Raw genomic sequence first — 20433 nt, forward strand, 5'->3', positions numbered from 1 at the left:
CTAAACGAGAAAACAATGAGCGGAACTAAATGAAATAGAATTTTGAAAGGGATCTCATGTTTTGAAGCCTGATTTTCACAGACAAGACGTCAAAAGACAAATTTAAAAAGCAGGCAACATATCCTAAGGGTGATTACATAGTATTCAAATAGGAATACTGGAACCACCCAAGTTGGAAAAAGGCCCAATAGAAGAAACTAAAACTACCGCATAACATGTTTACACAACAATAATGTTGTTTAAACGATCTTTAAGGATCGGAAATATAACATACGGGGAGATTTTTTACAGCCGCCACACGGCACAAATATTACGGATGTGACAATAAAATAGAGAAAGACAGAATCCCTAGAGAAAGCCCAACATGACAAAATTAAAAATGTTTCAGGCTCGGCTTGGGTTTTTTATTGTGTCGGGGGCCGCGTCCTTTGAACGTTGCCTTTGCCTTGTTGGTCTTTATTCTTTTCTTTTAGTTGAGCCTGTTCACTGACAGTACTTGGAAGTGCAAGTTAACGGCCACGCCCTCTAGCACCGGCTTAAGCAAAATACAACATTTGAACGCGACAAATGGTGCAATTTTGAATTTAGAGACATCCACAGATGTGTTACAACAGATATAGAAAACATGTTAGAGACTATGACAGAATATGAAATGACAATAAAGGTTGTGTTTGTCTGTCTTTTGAGACAAAATAAATACAAAACTAAACCGATGTTGATGCCATTCATTGAATAGTTAATAAAATAGTATGTTGTAAATAGAAAAAGTAAAGTGATGATTCGTTAATCAGAAGTGACATTTTACTTAACCAATACATAGGAGTTACATTGTCTTTATCGTATAAATCATGTAAATTGAGACCCCTTGCATTAATTTGTCTAATGAAGTTGAATACAGAAAGTAGAACAAAAGAGCAGTAGAACTCAAACTTATTCTCGCAATATTTGAAGATTTGTTCATGTACAAATATTTCTGTACGTTGATAACGTATAGAAAGATTTTGATACTTAAAGATCTACTATGCTTACATTTGAACCAAAAAGATGATCATTGCTACACAGCACCATCTTTGTAAATACAAATAAACACTTTCAGACTTCATAAGAAGTAGATTTAAATTAAACACTATATTCTAGGAACAGACAAACGTAATATGGAAGACAGCTTCCCTTTTTACTCATTCTTTCATTCAAATAAGAAATATTCAGTTAGAATATCATATATTTCAATAAATTACTGTGAATAAAATATTTCACTTAAAGTGGCATAATATTTTAATTTAAAAAGGGTCGTTTTGTTTGAATCCCAAAAATAACTACCAATATCAAAAAATAAATGTAAAGAAAACAATCCGTTGATTTTTTAACATAGCTTTTTCCAAAAAATTTTTTTGAAAAAAAATTTCCAATTTATGTAATTTACATGAAATTTAAAAAAATTTATTTACCTGCAGTTTTTAAATTATTAAAAATTTGAAACATTTTATGAAAAATATATGAAGGGAAACCACATTTTCGTGATTTTTAACCAAAAGCTTCATCCTGAATATGTACCTTTATTACTTGGGAAAAGACAAATTCAAATTTTTTTAAATTTTATTTTGAAGTAAAGAAAAGAAATAAAAACAACTTCAAAAATTAAGTATAGGTCGTGGCAATTATTGGTACGGCAAATGTGCCGAACGCCTGTGTTATGGACAGTAACGAGTCATATGATTTACCTGAAACATTCAAGGTTTGGACCTTCCTGGCGGATTCCTGTTTATGAAAATAAGTAAATAAATTTTGCCTTTCAACTATAAAATGTACAGTGGTACAGATATGACATTTGTGCGTTTTTATTTATCTCGTACGCATGATATACTTTGTCGTGACGAGATAATATAGCGGTGTGCACGAGATACTATGTCGTGGCCACGAGTTCCCTAATCGTTCGTAAGAGATACTATGTAACGGCCACGATTTATTTAGTTGTGGAAACGAGATAATTAAGTGGTGCGCACGAGATACTATATCGTTGCGACGAGTTACTACGTCGTGCGCATGAGATACTATGTTGTGGTCACGAGTTACTGGGTCGTGGGAACGAGATGATAACCTAAGTGGTGCGCACAAGATACTATGACGTGGTCATGAGTTCCTTAGTCGCGGGAACGAGATAATATCGTAATTCAATGAACATCGAACTAGTCTCGTTGATTGATTGCCGAACTAAATAATGATTGTTGTAAAAGGGACTGTACAATTTGCGTATTAAATAATTCGTAATTTGATTTAACTTCAATCTTCGTTTATTTGATAAATGGTTTCTTGCAAATTCATTTCCATTAATATGATTTATCTTTAAACAGTGAATGTTTAGAACAACTTCATTTTTGTTAGGCGGTTTTATGCCCTTCCTAAATATTTAACATTTCAAGGTACAAACCACAACCCTAACCCTCCTTAATAAAATGCAATTGAACTTAGTTAGACTGGTTATACGGAACTTATTAAGTAAATTTAATTTAGTTACAACACATTTAACAAAGTTAGACTTTGCCGAAATTTGAAAGAAATGCAATGTGATTGGACAAATAAATAATGTTGATCATTGAAAGTCCTCAAAGGGTCATAATTTGACGAAAATTTTTGAACCGGGGAATGTCGATGAAAAGCAAAACTAGACTTGATATTCATCCGGATGAAATTGCACCAGCTATTTCTAATGTGTAGTCAGGACAAGTTTTGTGACAGCAGACAGACGGACGGACAAACGGAGAAGTGATCCCTTTGTCATCGCTACTTAGTAGCTGGCGACACAAAATTTATTTACCAATGTCATTTAAATATCAGAATTATTTTCTGAAAGAAAAGTAATATCTCTAAGCTATGGTGGCTGATAAGTGTCATTCGTGTTTTTCCCCGCGACCCCGCCAAGCGAAAAGTCGACAATTGACATGTTAAAATGGAGGGGGCGCGGAGCGAAAAGTCGATACTAAGCGGAGCGCGGGGCAAAGTTTAATAAATTAAACTTCGCCTCGCGGAGGGCGGAGCGAAAATTTACAAGTTAAAACGGCGGGCGCGCGGAGCGAAAACACGTTTTATAGCGCTTGTTATTTTTCGACCTTTCGCTTGGCGGGGTGGCGGGGCGAAAACACGCTAATAATCGGGGATTCGGGAAGAATATTTATTTTTTAAACTTCGTCCCGCGCCCCCGCTAATTCGCGAGTTTTCGCTCCGCGCCCCACAGTTTTATTTCTTAAATCTCGCCACCATACTTAGCTAATTTTGTTAAGTTCCTGTTAGGTTGATTTTAGCATAAGCACTCAAGGTATAAGTAACGCAACATTTTTGAATGGTTTATACTACGTCAGTGGCAATTACTCCACAAATTATTAATAAATCCACAAGCAAACACCAATGTCACAGAACTGGACATGCTGACAAAAATATTTGTTTAGTTTCATGACTTAATGTCAAATATTATTGAGGTGAACACACAACACAAATTAAAAAAATACAGCTATTTACTGAGTCAAGTACGGAAGAGCATTAGTGCCAGGTGTATGTTTTTTATTAACTCGAAATTTCGAGTTACTAACTCGAAATTTCGACTTACTAACTCGAAATTTCGAGTTACTTATTTCGAAATTTCGAGTTACTAACTCGAAATTCCGACTTACTTACTCGAAATTTCGACTTACTAACTCGAAATTTCGAGTTACTTATCTCGAAATTTCGAGTTACTAACTCGAAATTTCGAGTTACTAACTCGAAATTTCGACTTAGTAACTCGAAATTTCGACATACTAACTCGAAATTTCGACTTAGTAACTCGAAATTTCGACTTACATTGCACGACTTTCATTGGTTGCCGGTGAAAGCAAGGATTGAATTCAAGATACTTTCTTTCGTGTGTAGTTGTTGCACATTGACAGAGCACCTTTAACATTTATTTAACAGAACAATTTTATAGGGTCTAATTGTTCACACATACTGAACATAGCCTTCGCTTTTTTGTGGAGGGGGGGATGTAAAATCACACTTTCCACATTTCCGTGTTAACAGGGTGTTTCTTTTTCTTAAGCACACATACAACCATCATATGGAGAAACAACAAGTCTAAAACCCACCCTATTGTAAACTGTGCAATATCATGTGTTAAATAAGTTTTAAATGACGTGTATAGGCCAGTTAGTCTGTCACGTTTCTTTATACTAATAATGTTTTTGTAACATTATTCATTATTTACTAATACTTTGATTCATATTGTGTTGATAAAAGTTGATAAAAGTGATACTTGTTATAATATATATGTTGGGAACAATATAAAAGCATCCGATTTTACAAGAAATATAGTCAGTCCAACAATTTTGACAAAGGCCTCAGCACGCCCTATTTTGGCCACGCCGCGATACTTTCCTCAGATGTCCCACACGTAAAGTATAGGATCGGTTTTTTTACAGGGATGAGAAGAATATGATTAGTGAAAAGATATGTTCGAACAGATGGGATACAATACAACGTCTGAAGAACGCCTGAACGTACAAATTAAAGGAAGCCTTGTATTTTTTATGTCGGGTGTGTACATGCCATTACTAAGTTTAAGTTAAATTTCAATAGTTTTTGTCCAGGCACCCGTTTCTCCATCTCCATCGTTCAAAGGCACTGCCTACTATATCTTATACCATCTAAAATAACTTTGGCCATTCTTGTAATGTTAATAAGTCGAAATTTCGAGTTACTAAGTCGAAATTTCGAGATAAGTAACTCGAAATTTCGAGTTAGTAAGTCGAAATTTCGAGTTACTAAGTCGAAATTTCGGGTTAGTAAGTCGAAATTTCGAGTTAGTAAGTCGAAATTTCGAGTTAGTAAGTCGAAATTTCGAGTTAGTAACTCGAAATTTCGAGATAAGTAACTCGAAATTTCGAGTTAGTAACTCGAAATTTCGAGTTAATAAAAAACATACACCTGGCACTAATGCTCTTCCGTAGTCAAGGGCAATACATAACTCTAAAAATAATGAATAAAGCCTACAATAAAACGCCAAACTCACAACTACACATGCTGACCAACATTCCTGTCAACTTTCATAACTCTAGGTCAAATTCCTCAAGGGCTATTCCTCTGACAAAACAGAATAAATCCACTAGCAAAACACAAGGTGCCCAATTTCTCACTTATCAACATTCCTATACAGTTTCTTGTTTTTAGGTCAAATACTGTTTGAACTACTCGCGACAAAAGTTGAAAATTTTAATGCATTTTTTTTACTAATTCAAGGGCTCTTCCTCTACAAATAATGGACAAATTCACAAGTAAAGTACAGGGTGCATAACTACACATGCTGACCATCATTCCCGCAGAGTTTCATTACTCTTAGCTAAATACTATTTAAGCTACACACGACTAAAAATATTGTAAATCGCAATTTTGACTAAGTCAACGGCAAAAACTCTGACAAATTAATCCACAAGCAATAGCCTAGGTGCTTAACTTCACATGCTGATCGACATTTCTGTAAATTTTGTTGATTCTAGCGAAAACACTTTAAAAACTACATGCGACTCAATATGAGAACAAACGGGCGGACGGAAAAAGGTAAATCTAAGCACCCCATACACACAAAAATGGGTAAGGTAAGCGAACGCATAAAAGAACAGTTGCTATATTTTGAATATATCATATCGGCAATTGATTGACAGCGTGTCAACCAATCAAAATTTTCTAAACGTTTGTATAATGCTGTATCAAAAATACACCGAAAGTCAGTAGCTAGAAATATTTTAAAATTCATCCACGCCTTATTGTTGAAATTCATTTCGAATAACTGTTCGATTCAGTTGCTATCTGTTGATATAAAACAATTTGAAATATCTGTCTATGTATTTGTTTAATTTTGATTTCATTTAAAGCGTGTACGCGTTGGATGTGTTTGTGTTCTTAAAATAAATTAAAAAGAAACTGTTTAAGAAATTAGAGGTTATATAAAACTCTCATGAAAACTTTGGAAGACTTCCAGAGAAATATTTTTTAAAAATTCTGGAAGTAAAGTGATCCCTCGGAAGCATCAATCGCAACAAAATTAAATAAGAATTGCAGACTCGGTTTGATTGAGTCTGTACATGAGGGATAATGAATAAGTGCAACATCCCTCATGCCCCCTAGCACCGGCTTGAGCGGTACTCAATTCTTTATAGTGTCATGTGTTGCATATCATCAGTGTGTCATATTAAACAGTTACAAGATGGTGTAGGCGCTTTAAAGATGCATCAATGGAAGGGGACTCTTCAGTGCTATTACCAAAAGATGCAAAGTACGAGTATTTAAAAAACGGAATGTTCTTTGGGGGCTACTTGTACGCATCTGAGAGATAAGGCGGTAAACATTTTAAAGTATCCATTTTAGACGACCCAGTCAAAGCAGTGCTTCTAAACCGCACAACCGCACAAAAATTGATGACATTGTACCTTAAACCTAGCTTGAAGAAGTTTTTTGTCTTTGACATGAATTTGTACACGCAATATTTCCACACAACCAGAAAGTACAGTCACAACATATGAGCCATCAAAAACACAAATATTCTTTCTGTACCTGGACTAATTTTAAGTCTAAAGCAATTCATATGCACTGTTTTCTTTAATAGTCCTGCTCATATGTTTAATATTGTTATAGTAATCAATATGCCTGACTTGTACACGCAATATTTCCACACAACCAGAAAGTACAGTCACAACATATAAGCCATCAAAAACACAAATATTCAAATTTCTACAAGGATATTTCCAAGTTTACTTATGCATCCCCAGTTCTACATAAAACAGCTTATCATTTTTAAAAGGGACCTTCAAGGTCAGTCAAGTCAAACTGTCGCCGCATTAGGCAAGTCGGGTAGACAAAAAATCACACATTTAGCATCTTGAGAGCAGGTGAGCTAAATTGTGTAGAACATTTAACATTTTCTATAAAAAACACAAGCAATGTCCAAGTATAGGACAGTTTGTATATTTTTCTATTATGTTCAGATAGTTTGTATATTTTTCTAATATGTTCAGATATTTTAGAGTAATTATAATATTTATGTAGGTTACTGTTTAATTTTTCATAAATAACTACAATGTACTTACTTTAAAAGGTATCCTTGTCGGTAAACACATTACGTGGGTATAAATTATACACAGCTCCATAACTTCCTGCTTCGAATTTTGTATAAACAGTATCTTACGTATACATAAAAACCTATATCGATAGTTCAAGGTCATTTAGTGATAAATGACAGAAACTTTATTATCAGTTTAAAATATTCGACATAATGTACTTTTCTCTTTTATCCAAGTTAAACTTCAATGACCAATTTACAGATAATATATTATTTATATAAATCGGAATGTCATTATATTTATAATTCATATGTAAATATGCTTAAGTTGTAATTTAATTGCATGTTCGATGTTTTCAAATACTTAATCCTTTCATGCATTGTGTGCTTTCTTAAGATATTTATTTCCTTATTATTGATGCAGAAATATGTTGCATAAGCACTGTGTCTGGTTATAAATGTATTTGTTTAATTATTAACCAACATAGTTTGCTACAGACAAGGTCCTTTCTGTCTTTATAATTGTATTCAATTTAGCAACGTATTATTACCACAATATTGCTTTCGGACGGTTAACATTCTTATTGCGATCGAAATAGCAGAGCAAGGTATTACAATAAGGAATATACAACTCTGATGAAAACTAAAAAGAATGCAGTCTTTTTAACATATATTTATAAGCTAATAACATAAGTAATTTGTTGCTTTGTTTTTGTTCGAGATACGAAATGATGATACTCTCAAGGTTATCAAATATATTAAATATGCATTGGATATAATCATTTCATTATATATTTCATCATATAACTGTTTGATACGTAAAAGCCTACTAAATTAATAAAACTATATATGTTTGATATCTTAAAGGCCCATTAGGCCTCTGAAATGTTATCAATTTCGTTTCTAAAAAACTTTTTTATATTTTGTATCTGTTTACGGTTTCCGAAAAATACTAGTTTGCCACACGCATGCTTTGTTTTACTACTTTTGTTCAGTTGCAATTGGTATAAGTAAAGTGAAATAGTGTTTTGTACGAAAGTCAAAATACTACTTTGTTTGCATGTTACCTTTGTGGCACATTCCTCCACGGTCAGTCCAACTTACTTCAGTTTTAAACATCTGCTTAAGATATATTAGAAAAACGTGTTAAACATAATGATTGACATTTCTTAAGAATTAAAAATAAATCGGAGTCATGATGCGCCCTTAATTTACAAACGCCTTTTAAATAACTATTGTTAAATTTAACTTTGTTTATTCAAATGACCAAAATAAATAGATGGACAGTTTTTTTCCCCGCAGCCTAGAATGAATATAACTAAAGGCCAAACCATTCGGTATGATTTAGAAGAACAAAAGCAATTAAATCTTAGATGTAAAGCCAATCTTAATATGCGCATGCTACTATTCCTTGATTTATTTCATACAAAGAAATACCATATTTATAGAATAGGACATATTCGAGTCTGTATTATTTGTTTTACAGACCTCCGAAAAAGACAAATGACAGATTTAACTCCCCCCGCCCCCCGCCCCCAGAACATAATCAGACCTTAAATAGTGGACAAATAAAATTGAACGGAAAGACAAACAGTCTAATTTATGTCGTTTACTTAAACATTTGTTAGTAATTCCACAAGCCTTCAAACTTTACCTAAAATAACCTCCCTCTAACATGTCTAAGCTAACTCTTTTGTTCCTTCATCATTGAATTAATGATTCATGAAATGAATTACTACTCAGTATAAGAAATGAAAACGTTTTGCTTTCCTATCGCAGGGAAGTTACAAAACAAGTCTTTATTCTATTAAGATGACTGGAAATATCAAGTTCTTCCATGCGACTCCAAAGAATTTGAAGCTCTCTCAGTTATCATTTATTTCTAAAGAATATTGTCCAATCGCCCCTTCGTCACTGTGTTTAAATTGAGTCAACCTACCACTATTTTTTATGAATATCAAATATTTGATAACATAAGAAACATTCATAGCTCCTTCGTAATAAGTCATCTTGTTTAAAACGGAATTCAAATCAATTGAAGCAAATGAGATCATATTTTCTGCAGTTCATAAATATATCAAAGTATGTTAGAGGTTTGAAACATGATTTATTGAAACATCAATCAAGCAGTCGTTTTACACATTGAATTTGTATTCTCCAAAACCAGCTTACGTAAGTCAGTCCTTAATGTATTAAGATAGCGTTATAATTACTACATATCATCCATTAAGTATACATGTTTGAACATGTATGTATCCTTCAGTTTTGTTCCACATATTATATGAATTCATACACATTGTCTCAGTAGATTGATGCCATCATTTTGTTGTAAATTTAAAATAGAGTCGGAGAAGAACTTTATACTATTTTATATATTTCGTTCTAATCCATTTTAATTTTGTATATATTGAATGCATGCATATTATGCACTGTGTATGACTATGGATTAATATGTTTAAAACTAAAATTTAGAAACATATACAATCATGTATGTTAAATTCAACATGAAGTTAAATGCATATAAGCTTATGTTGTACTAATATCATATTTGAAGGACACATGTTAAAACCAAATAGAACATTCCAATAATAAATGAATAACAATGCACTGTTCTAAACGTGAAAGGGCAACATTTAACTATAATTATTGCGTTTATTGGTTTATCAAAATAGACATTATGAGCATCATAAATCTCAGATATGTATTCAAAAGTGAGGTGTTTGACATAAACACGTGTTAGGAATAAAAAAACAGTAAACAAAGTGAATCATCATAATTTTCCCGAATAAATGATCGGCTCATCCCGGTTGTGTAAATGGACAGTGTTATTCTTAGAATAATTTAACTCGCTAACTAATGCTAACACTAAACTAATAAAAAGTGATGACATAATAATGTTGTTCAAAAAAATGCACAGGCACTTATTATGGTTAAAAGCGACGACGACATTACTATTTTATACAACAAGAGTCTGCATATTAAATAGATTATTAATTTTGATCTTCAAACATTAGTTGGGTTTAAAATAAAAATTATGCTTTGATACTTGCAAAACCAACTTTCACTAATTAATAAACGACCCGAAAAAACGTGACGATTCATGTATAGGTGAAAGATGTAAGATAATTTGAAAGAAATCTCTACTATTATCGACATAACTATTTACAAGCTACAATTTTTGTCGATTTTTGACTGTAAAAATATCAATCGTAACAGATTGATGAAAGCTGCAGAGTAACACCTAAAGCTGGCTAAACTGTTTTGTCAGTTTAAAATATCTCGATATCGATTTCTTATAAATTATAAATGTCAACCTGCCAACCTTTAAGTATAAGTCGTTGAAATTTCAATAAAACATATGACAAAATCCGATCAACACATTTTCCCTACACATAAAATAACCTTGAGACTATAATTGTGACGTATTTTGTGAAATAAATGACACATGGCAAATGTATCGTATTTTCATGTATCACCTAAATTGCATTGATGTCATACGTAAAAAATTATATATTTAAAACCTATTTAACGTATTGTGTAAAATCTTTATATTGTAGTCAAAATGATCGATTTTCCTTCATTTGTTTCTAAGTAGAGCATGTATACGTATATAGTTCGTATTAGTTAATAAACAATAAGATGAATCAAGTAGTATGTATAAAGCGCCTTTAATATAAGTGTAATTTTCTCAATATATTTCAAAAGCTTTTTTATATTTTGTACGGTGAACTATCCTTCTATAATTCCCGTCTTTATATCATTTTGTTTCATTAATTCAAATCGACATACAGCATTTTTATCTTTGTTTAGATGACATGTTAAGTGGACATTTTGGAAGAAATAAAATCCGATACTATAAATACAATGCTTGTTTAAAACATCTATTTTTAAAGAAAACAAATAATTAAATGTTCATTTTCAAAGGGTTTTTTTTTTACTTTGAATAGTTTTACTAAAATTCTTAATAAAAACAAGACAATTACTTTCTAAAAGTTTTATAGTTTAGTGTATTCGTTTGTTTTAGATAGACAAATGAACTAAAAATTGTATTTTATTATGTTGATAATGCCTTTCCAACTTGACAAAAAAATGTGGCTTAAATGTAAGTTGTTAACAAATATCTATATGTATGCTTATACAAAATCTATATTATGCTATTTTAAGTATCATTAAAATGAATAATGAAGCCAACTTACTAAGATAGCATTACATTATTAATTTTGTAATATGTTTGAAAGCTGTACAAAACAGTTACTTTTGTTTGAATTATAACAAGTTTAACCTCAGGAATGTAATCAAAGGTTTGCTATTTCCCTTGGCGCATTAATTGAAAGAAAATAAATTGACAATAATAGTTTAAATTATTTGTTAAAGGTTTTTAGTTGTTTGAGGAAAATAAATATAGAATAAAGTAAAATTAATTGCATTGAACGCACATAAGAGAGAAATATCGTATAAAATTGGTAAAACAATATTGCTGTATGAAATTTGCACAACACTGTGAATGACCTGTAAGGTAAAATATTTTCAAATAAAAAATATATTTCAATGGAAATGTTCATATAGAAACTTTTAATATACATTCAGAATTAATTATATTTATATCGTTTCTATGCTTCAAGATTAAAATGAACAAAAACATTGAGTGCCTTTATTTATTTTAACAAATATCTGTATTTTGGATTTGATCTTCTCAATGTTTCAATAATATTCTTAGATAAATTTTGTTTTGCTAATACGATGGAATTAAACATACATTTAAACAGTAAAGTATTACAACTATAAAGGTATGAAAGGGTCATAAATTTCAGCAATCGATGTACTCCTACTTCTGATTGACGTTTCGGAACGATACATCGTATGTGTGCGTGTGTATATAAGGTACAGTATTCACAATTCGAGAAATTTATTTGCATTAATATAATTATATTTATTATTTCTCTATATAAAATATTTAGACATAAAACTTTAATATTTTTGAAAGACGTTTCCCAGCACACAATTTTCGATTCGAGCCAAGTCTAAGCCTGCCAAGTCAAAGCTTGTCTATAACAGAATTAGGCATCTGCACTTTCTTTAGCAGTTTTTACAGTAGGCTTTCGAGAGTAAGGCACAAACAAAACCAATTTTAACATCATAACAATAAGTATGTACAAATCATAATTTCTATCGCTTCAAGTTCCATAAAAATGTATATTATATGAACGTTTTTTGCCATTATAAGCAACATTGTTACCAATATAAAATATATTTGTACCTAACACAAACATAAATTAGATAATTAGAATAGCAAATTCAAACTACAACCATTCCTCATTTAACAACATCAATAATATGTGATTCGCAATATAATTTTACATAAGCTGTTTAAGTATCAGTTTTTTTTCTATACTTTTCCATGAAAGACTTCATTAAATGTGTTTTTAAACATTGATTTTACCATGCACTTATCATGAATTCACATAAAATCTAAACATTACTATAATAATATGATATTTTGCCGACAGTTTATGCCTATATTTTTTATGAATATTACGTTTAACAAAATGAATAATTCAGTAACATTTCATGAATCAATTAAAATTGATAGTTTATATTCTTATATTAACGTAGTCGGAAGTGTCAGTATTAGGTACATTTGTATTTTTTAACTCCATGTATGTATTTGGCTTCCGGGTTGAAGCGTTGAGATGTTCATATGTTATATTGAATTCATCATAATTATTTATTTCTCTCCTGCTTGCATCCAAATCTGTGTACGTGGATGAGACATGGCTCACGGCAGTAACACCTAAATTAACGAGTATATATTAAAGGTATTGCAAATCAACTATGTTCTTTCTAAAGTTTGAGCATGTATATATTGTATGAATTTGTAACGTTTAAAAGCAGCAAACCCTGTGTGCCTTAAAAAATACAAATTAAATATAAAGAAAACTCATTAGTTTCTTAATGATAATAATAATAATGAATTATTGGATATTAACACCTCACGATAATCATCTATATTAAATTAGTTAAAATGATTTTTGACAGGTCATATGGCCCAATATAAACGGTTGTTAATATAATCCGAGCCGCTAGGCGAGTGTTATATTGCAAACAACCATTTATATTCGTCCATATAACTTGTCAGGAATATTTATAACCTATTTATAATACTGCAAACTTCCTGTTTAGAGGAAAAAGGGAGCTTATTTCATAAATTGACAGCAGCCGTGCGTATAAAACTATATAAACGTCACGATTGTCCAATGGAAAGCGATATTACAACCGTGCAGTATTATAAGTATACCAATATGAACACTATACCATAGCAAGTTATATAACTTATTTAATACATTTAGTGTTACAACTTATACACGTAACAGCAGAAAAAAAGTAAGCATGCAGGCAGGAAATCAAGCGTTTACTTTAACAAATTAATGTTATTACCTGGTTTGGGACTTTCACGATGTGAAGATCTTATATTTCTGAAAACACAAGTTTTTATTAAGCGCTATTAGTCAAAATAACAATAGCAACAGTGAACAGAATTTAACTATATATTCATAACATTGTTATTATTATGTTTCAATGAAACCTGTTATTATTATATTAGTTGTTTTTTTACTGTTGAACTAACAAACAAACAAAAATCACTGTCACCCAACCCACGAATCATGGGTTGAGCCCTTACCAGTTTACTACCATGTGTCTTCATATAATTCAAGTCCCGCTTAGTTCAAGGAAGCGAAAATAAAAGTGATTTATATCAAGATATGCTCTGTAGAAAGGGTGATTCCTCAAAAGTATGCATCACAACAAAATTGCATGACAATTGCAGGTTTTGTTTGTTGAAGTCTGTACTTGGGAGAGAATGAAAAAGTGCAACATCCCTCACTCTCGCTAGCAACGAGAGGTATTCAATGTTCAACACTTAAAACTGCTGTTCAAATCAATGATCCCGAAGGACCTTAAAATATAACGATACTGGTGAGCAATAAGGGGTCGAATGTTTAAATCTGCCATATGGCACTTGACAGCTGCTGTTGTGATGTATAAGTCTGGAAAAGGGTGATCCCCCTGCAGTAACAAACAACAAAACGAGAAAATGGAAACTGCAGATTCAGTTCGATTAATTCTGTACATGATGAATAATCAAAAAAGCAACACATTTTGTTTCCAGAACTTGCTTCGCAATTTAGCTTGAAATGAATGTGTTAAGCATATAAATCTGCAAAGTAAAAAAAAAAAAAAAAAAAAAAAAAACATTAAAAACATTCTGTTTCTACATAATGCTGATTTAAATGTAGCATAATAATATGTTTCCCTATCGTTTAAAAAAACAATGCATCATGCAAGCACGTCTTTATATCCCCTAAGGCTTCAATGATCGCATTTTGTTTGAATTATGCGGACATTTTATCACTGAATTTACTAAAACGTTCTTCTAGAGTTCCATTGCGTTTGATTAATACATGTATATTTTCTTTTGTTTTAGTCATTGCAAATTGCATTTATGAAATGTATGATTAATTTTTCAAAAATGTATTGTTTGATTGTGACTCACATTGAAGCAATAAAGCTATTGGGAAAATTGTAAAATACACATAAAGTAATTAGAATAAAATTAACACCAGTATGCCATACAAGTAATATAACATAGTTCAATCTTAAAACTTTTTAGCTAAATAATAATACAGAGCAACGTATATGACTTAATTAATTTTTATTACCTTCTCTTTAAGAAAAATACAGCTAAAAGGATGCTCACAATCATAACAGCAGCAACACCTGAAATACTTCCACCTATAATGCCAACATAATCTGATGACTGTGATTCTGCTTTTTTAACGTTTACTGAAAAATATACATAAATAAACCAAGGAACACATAGGTAACACTGCATACAAATCATACAACATTTTAAACCATTTTGTCTAGCTTTTTAATTGTTGCATTGAATGTCAGCAACATCATTTTAATTTTTTACTTAATTATATTTACAGTAAGTTTGTCTAGAAATAAAAACTTATCATTTGAACTTTGCTTTGCTTAACCTTTTTTCTATTTCATGTCTCATTGTTAATACATAAAATGTATAAAAATCAACGTCAAAGCCGAACAAAACAAATGAACAATTATAAATGCAGGAATGTCATCATTTTGTTAAAGTATTTAAATCATAAATATATGTTATAAGAAATCAGCAAATGTATATAATTGACTTACTTTTAGTTGTGATCTGAAGATTCGGGGTATAGGAAGAGTTCCCCTTTTTATTCATTGAAAACATTGTTATATTATACACTTTAGAACTCAACAAGCCAGTTAACGTATAGTCCATTGCCTGTTCATTTGTATCCTGAACTTGAACACTATTCCACTTCTCCTCCTGATGGTACTGATATAACAAAATAAAAGTCTGTGGAAAGCCACCATCAAAACCTGGAGTCCAAACCAATGTTACTGACGATTCAGTGATTGATCCCGATTTGTACGTTAAATTTATAGGCACATCTGGCTTATCTGTAACAGAAATTAAGTATATACATAATTATAAAATATTATTAAGAAATAATATATATACGCAAGTGCGATATTTTTTTAAATCAGTAAATCATTATGAATAATAATATAGTAACTTTTTTATTATTTAACAATACCATGCACATATAATTTTCATAGGATATGATCCATGCATAATAATCAATAACATATTCATTTTGAAAAAAATCATATGAATTCAGAAATATAGTTTACCTTCTGCTTGCAACATAAAATGATGGATATACTCTCCTAATGTGTTTGACACTTTGACGCTATATTCTCCAAAATCTATTTGTGTAATGTTTCTAACCGAAAGGCTAGAATTTAATCCAATTGTGAATATTTCAAATTTTTCATCATTTCTTTCAATTGCAACATTTTTGTGGAACCACATAAATTCTGTTTTATTTTCTTCATCCAAGTATTCATAAGCAACAAAATTCAAAGTTTTGTTTGTATACTGAGCAGCTGCGATCTTATTGGGGAATATGCTATCAAGTGACGGTCGTGGTGAACCTGGAATTTATACAATATGTTTTAATAGAAATAGTTTACAACATGTTCGTTCTATCCATATTAAAGCTGAAAGAATATAACGAAAATGGATTTACACAAGAAACATCACACTAGTTAAAGTGTAAAAATTGGAACCCTTGACTGTTAGTAGGCGAAATTGTAAAACAAGGGGAATTCACCTAAAATCAAAATATTAAGAGTGTTGTCTCTTGATATTTATTTTTGCAAAATTGCTTGAAAGAATTGTCATTGCTTGCAAGGCACATTTGAAATAAAATGGGCATGTCACGCATATAATTATTGTGTAAGCAATTTTTCTGTAATTATGCCCCTTTTCAATTTAGCGTTTTTGTCACAACTTCTAATTATCAGTAAGCTGATTTCAAAATTTATAACGTGTGATATTTTATTGTCATGACAAGGTATTATATACTGAAGTCAAGACATTATGCCTCTTAAAGAAGTTAAACTTTTTATAAAAATGTGTAATTGATTGTGGATATGCATTTTACAGACGAGCATTAACAGTTCATGTTGTGCTCTTTTGATGCTCGCTGAAAAAAATCGGGGGAGCATATAGTCGCCGGGTTGTCCGTCCGTCAGTCCGTCCGTACGTACGTCCCGAATTCGTGTCCGGCCCATAACTTCGTTTTTTGAAGTCGGATTGTACAACTATTTCACAAAAATGATCACCATATTAAGACAACGTGTCGCGTACAACATTTTGGTCGCTACCTTAAAGGCCAAGGTCACAGCTTGACCTTGCAGCAAAATCGTGTACGGCCAATAACTTTCTTATTTGAAGTCGGATTTTACAACTTTTTCACAGAAATGATCACCATATTGAGACAACGTGTCGTGCGCAACATTTGGATTGCTACCTTGAAGGTCAATGTCACAGCATGTTCTTGCAGCAAAATCTTGCCTGGCCCATAACTTCGTTATTTACAACAATTTCCCACAAATGATCACCGTAATAAAACGACGAGTCGCGCCGAACATTTGGGTCGCTACCTTGAAGGTCAAGGTCACAGCATGACCTTGCAGCAAAATCGTGTCCGGCCCATAACTTCATTATTTGAAGTCAGATTTTGCGACTATTTCAAATAAATGATCACAATATTAAGACAACGTGCCGATATATTTGGGTCGCTACCTTGAAGGTGAAGGTCACAGCATGACCTTTCAGCAAAATTGTGTCCGACCCAGAACTTCGATATTTGAAGTCGGAAACCATCAAAACGGTTTTTGTTCTTAAATTTCGAACTATAGTCCTGTATAACGTGACGTTCTCGAGTCGGTATAAACTGCAAATGTGTTGACGATTAAGGCACGATTTGAATCGGTCGGTAGTCGGTAAGATTGATCGTTGGGCTTGAATGATAAATTAAAAAGAATTTGTATTTGTTGTCCTTGAATGTAAGACAAAATAATATATATGTTCATTATAAAATGCGAATAGAAAAAGAACTAATAAAAAGACATCATGAAACGCATTCAGCGGATAAGTAATATTCATGTTGTCGTTTTGTTTATTTACATCACACTTAACGTCATATAACTTTTAAGTAATCCCTTTTATATGACGTGTATATAATGCCCTAAAGTGTCTGTTTAACAGAGGAATGTTACAAAGCGGTTGGAGTTAAAAGAAAGCGCGTGATGATGTTTTTGTTACCCCATTTTTGGGCTTTATATCATCATCTGATAAAATAGTCTTAATATACTTGACTGTGAAAATAATTCATAGCGCAAAAGAAAAAAAAACTGAAGTGAATGTTCGTTTTAAAAATAAATAAATTTAGTAATTAAAAAATTAGTACTATTAAGCGTGTACTATAATTATGTTTTATAAAAGAAAAATATTATATTCTTCAAAAGAGTGATCTAGTATCAGATAAAACAAATCTAGTATCAGATAAAACATGAATATCTTATATATAATAAGTTTACAGCAAGCAGAAAAATATGTTTTTTCTGGCTCCCTTCAAAACATTTACACGAGCTGATTTGGATTAAATCAATGCAAAACAGATCAAAACAATTTGTTTTTAGGTCAAAAGGCGATCGCTCAAATACATTTAAGAATATAAAAATTTACAGATGCATCTATGAACGAAAGTGTTAGGCTAGACATGACGATAGGAAATGTTAAATGTGTAACCGATACATTACACATCCTTATACTTGCAGGTATACAATCAAAGAAAAGTTAAGTTGCAGTATCTTTGTGATGCCGCGTAACGTGAATTTTACAATACAAAGCCCAACATAATATTATCAGCTCATTCGTTGACCAAGCTTTGAAAGAAACAAGTATTTTTATCGTTTAAGCCAATGGTAAATGTACAAAGAAAGACTAAATGAAAGAAAGTCATATGCAAAGCCGGTTAAACTTACATTTGACAATCATTGTCAGTTCTGATACTGATGGTTTATCCTTTGTGTAGTTGTTTCTGCCTTCACATTTATATTTGCCTGCGTTTTCGTACGAAGCATTTGTTATGCTGTAAAGCAGCAAATTTCTGTTTTTTACTGTCGATATCCTCTTGCCACGTGTATTGTATATAGATAAATCCGAGGCTGGGTTAGCTTCTGCTGTACATTCTAATGAAACTTCATCTGTTTGGTTTACAATAAAAGTTCCACTTGACTTGTTTTTTACAACAGTAAAATGTTTGATTTCTGAAGAAACTGAAACATATTATTATAAAGTCAAGATAAAAAAATCATTTGTTGCCTCCCTAAATATGTTTAATACATTTTCGCTTATTAATTGACAAACTACACACCACGGTAGAAAAAGCGAAAGTTGTAAACGTAAAATCCTTTGCTTCCCATAAAAAGAAGGCTTTAAAATAATAAATGAAATATAAACTATTCAGTTTTTAGATTTAGCATTGATAATAAGGATAAAATACATTTTACATTTTCTGATGAATGGAAAATTCAAGTATTCTTACGTGTTACACAGTTTCAAATGTGATTTCAATAAAACCACTTACTTCTCTGTGAACGTGTACTCTCTTCGATAGTTATATTTTTAATAAATAGATAATAGTGATAGTAACTGACAATATACTCTGTGTAATCAATAAAAATAGGAACCTCAAATAGTTCACATAATAAGCTTGCGTTATTCACGCCCTTCCCATAAACATATAATAACATTAAGTGATTTATATAATAGTGATTTTGATTATAATAACAAAGTATACTTACAAAAAACATTAAGATGTATTGTTTTGCTTCTTATGGCCAATGTTTCGTCACCAATTGTTGGAATGATTGTACTTCGTAAAGTGCAAGTATATTTTGTATCATCTGCTCTAGAAACATTAGTTATAATCAGTTGACTGTTCTTCCAATTCTTGTCATCACTGATTCTAGTCCATGACACACTTTCTTCTGTTGGGTTTCCCTTCTGAACTCGACATATAACATTAAGGTCTGATCCTTCGAGAATACTTATGTCTTCTAGTGATGAAAGTGTTGATGGATCTGCAATCGTGTTTTAAAAGACTTTGAAATGAAATTAAAATTATGAACGCATGCATGTTGACACATTAATGTTTTGAACAATTGCATTCCTCAACGTTAAATATATTTGAATCATCTACGAAGAAAATAAATTTAATATTCATTTCATACGTACACTTCATGTCGAGTGACAAGCTGGAAACGTTCAATCCTTGTTCAGTGTCACCAAAAGTGCGTTTCATCAAGTTACTCGCATAACAAGTGTAATTCCCGGCATCCTCTCGGCTAATATTTTTAAATTGACGTATACGTCCTTGTATTTTATCATTGTGGCTATCCCAGGTGTATTTTGGGAGAGGTTTTCCTTCAGAAAAACATGTCAAATTGATGTTGTCTGTTTCTCGTAATTGTATAGTCGCTGCTGTAATGTTTAATTGTCTCGTTCCGTTCGAAATCGTGATCGTAGGAATGTATGGCTCATCTACGAATGTAATAATGAGCATCCACAGAAATATTTTTTTATTATGTTCTGGCACTATTAACTAGTTTAATACTAATCATTATGAGCATATAAAAAACACTAAATAAACAATATTCTTTACTCAGTGTCTTTAAAATAAGTCATAATGATATCAATAAAAGAAATGTTTACTCTTAATAAATAGAACACTTTTATAAACATGGTAAAATTTTTACTAAAAGTAATGCAGGCCTAGCTTAAAATAAACCTGTTAATGGGAGGTAATAGTTGAAAATTGAATTTTGTAGATATGACTGATTTAAAATTTCACCTGTCTGAAAAAATTATTTTCACAATTAAATTT

General features: G+C 31.5%; 1 protein-coding gene across 1 annotated transcript; it reads right to left on the reverse strand.

The window, feature by feature from the left end:
* Positions 1–11646: 11646 nt before the first annotated feature.
* LOC132759851 (cell adhesion molecule DSCAM-like) lies at positions 11647–20112 on the reverse strand. The gene is made up of 8 exons (XM_060751710.1): positions 19785–20112; positions 19352–19630; positions 18530–18823; positions 15827–16129; positions 15296–15592; positions 14800–14923; positions 13517–13554; positions 11647–12872 (listed from the first exon to the last, which is right to left on the reverse strand). Exons 1-8 carry the CDS (start codon positions 20110–20112, stop codon positions 12673–12675), a joined length of 1863 nt encoding a protein of 620 aa, XP_060607693.1. The 3' UTR covers positions 11647–12672.
* Between the last annotated feature and the right edge of the window lie 321 nt (positions 20113–20433).

This window comes from Ruditapes philippinarum, unplaced genomic scaffold (genome assembly GCF_026571515.1).
Source record: "Ruditapes philippinarum isolate M1 unplaced genomic scaffold, ASM2657151v2 ctg4983_1_1_1_1, whole genome shotgun sequence".
In the NCBI taxonomy this organism is placed as follows: domain Eukaryota; kingdom Metazoa; phylum Mollusca; class Bivalvia; order Venerida; family Veneridae; genus Ruditapes; species Ruditapes philippinarum.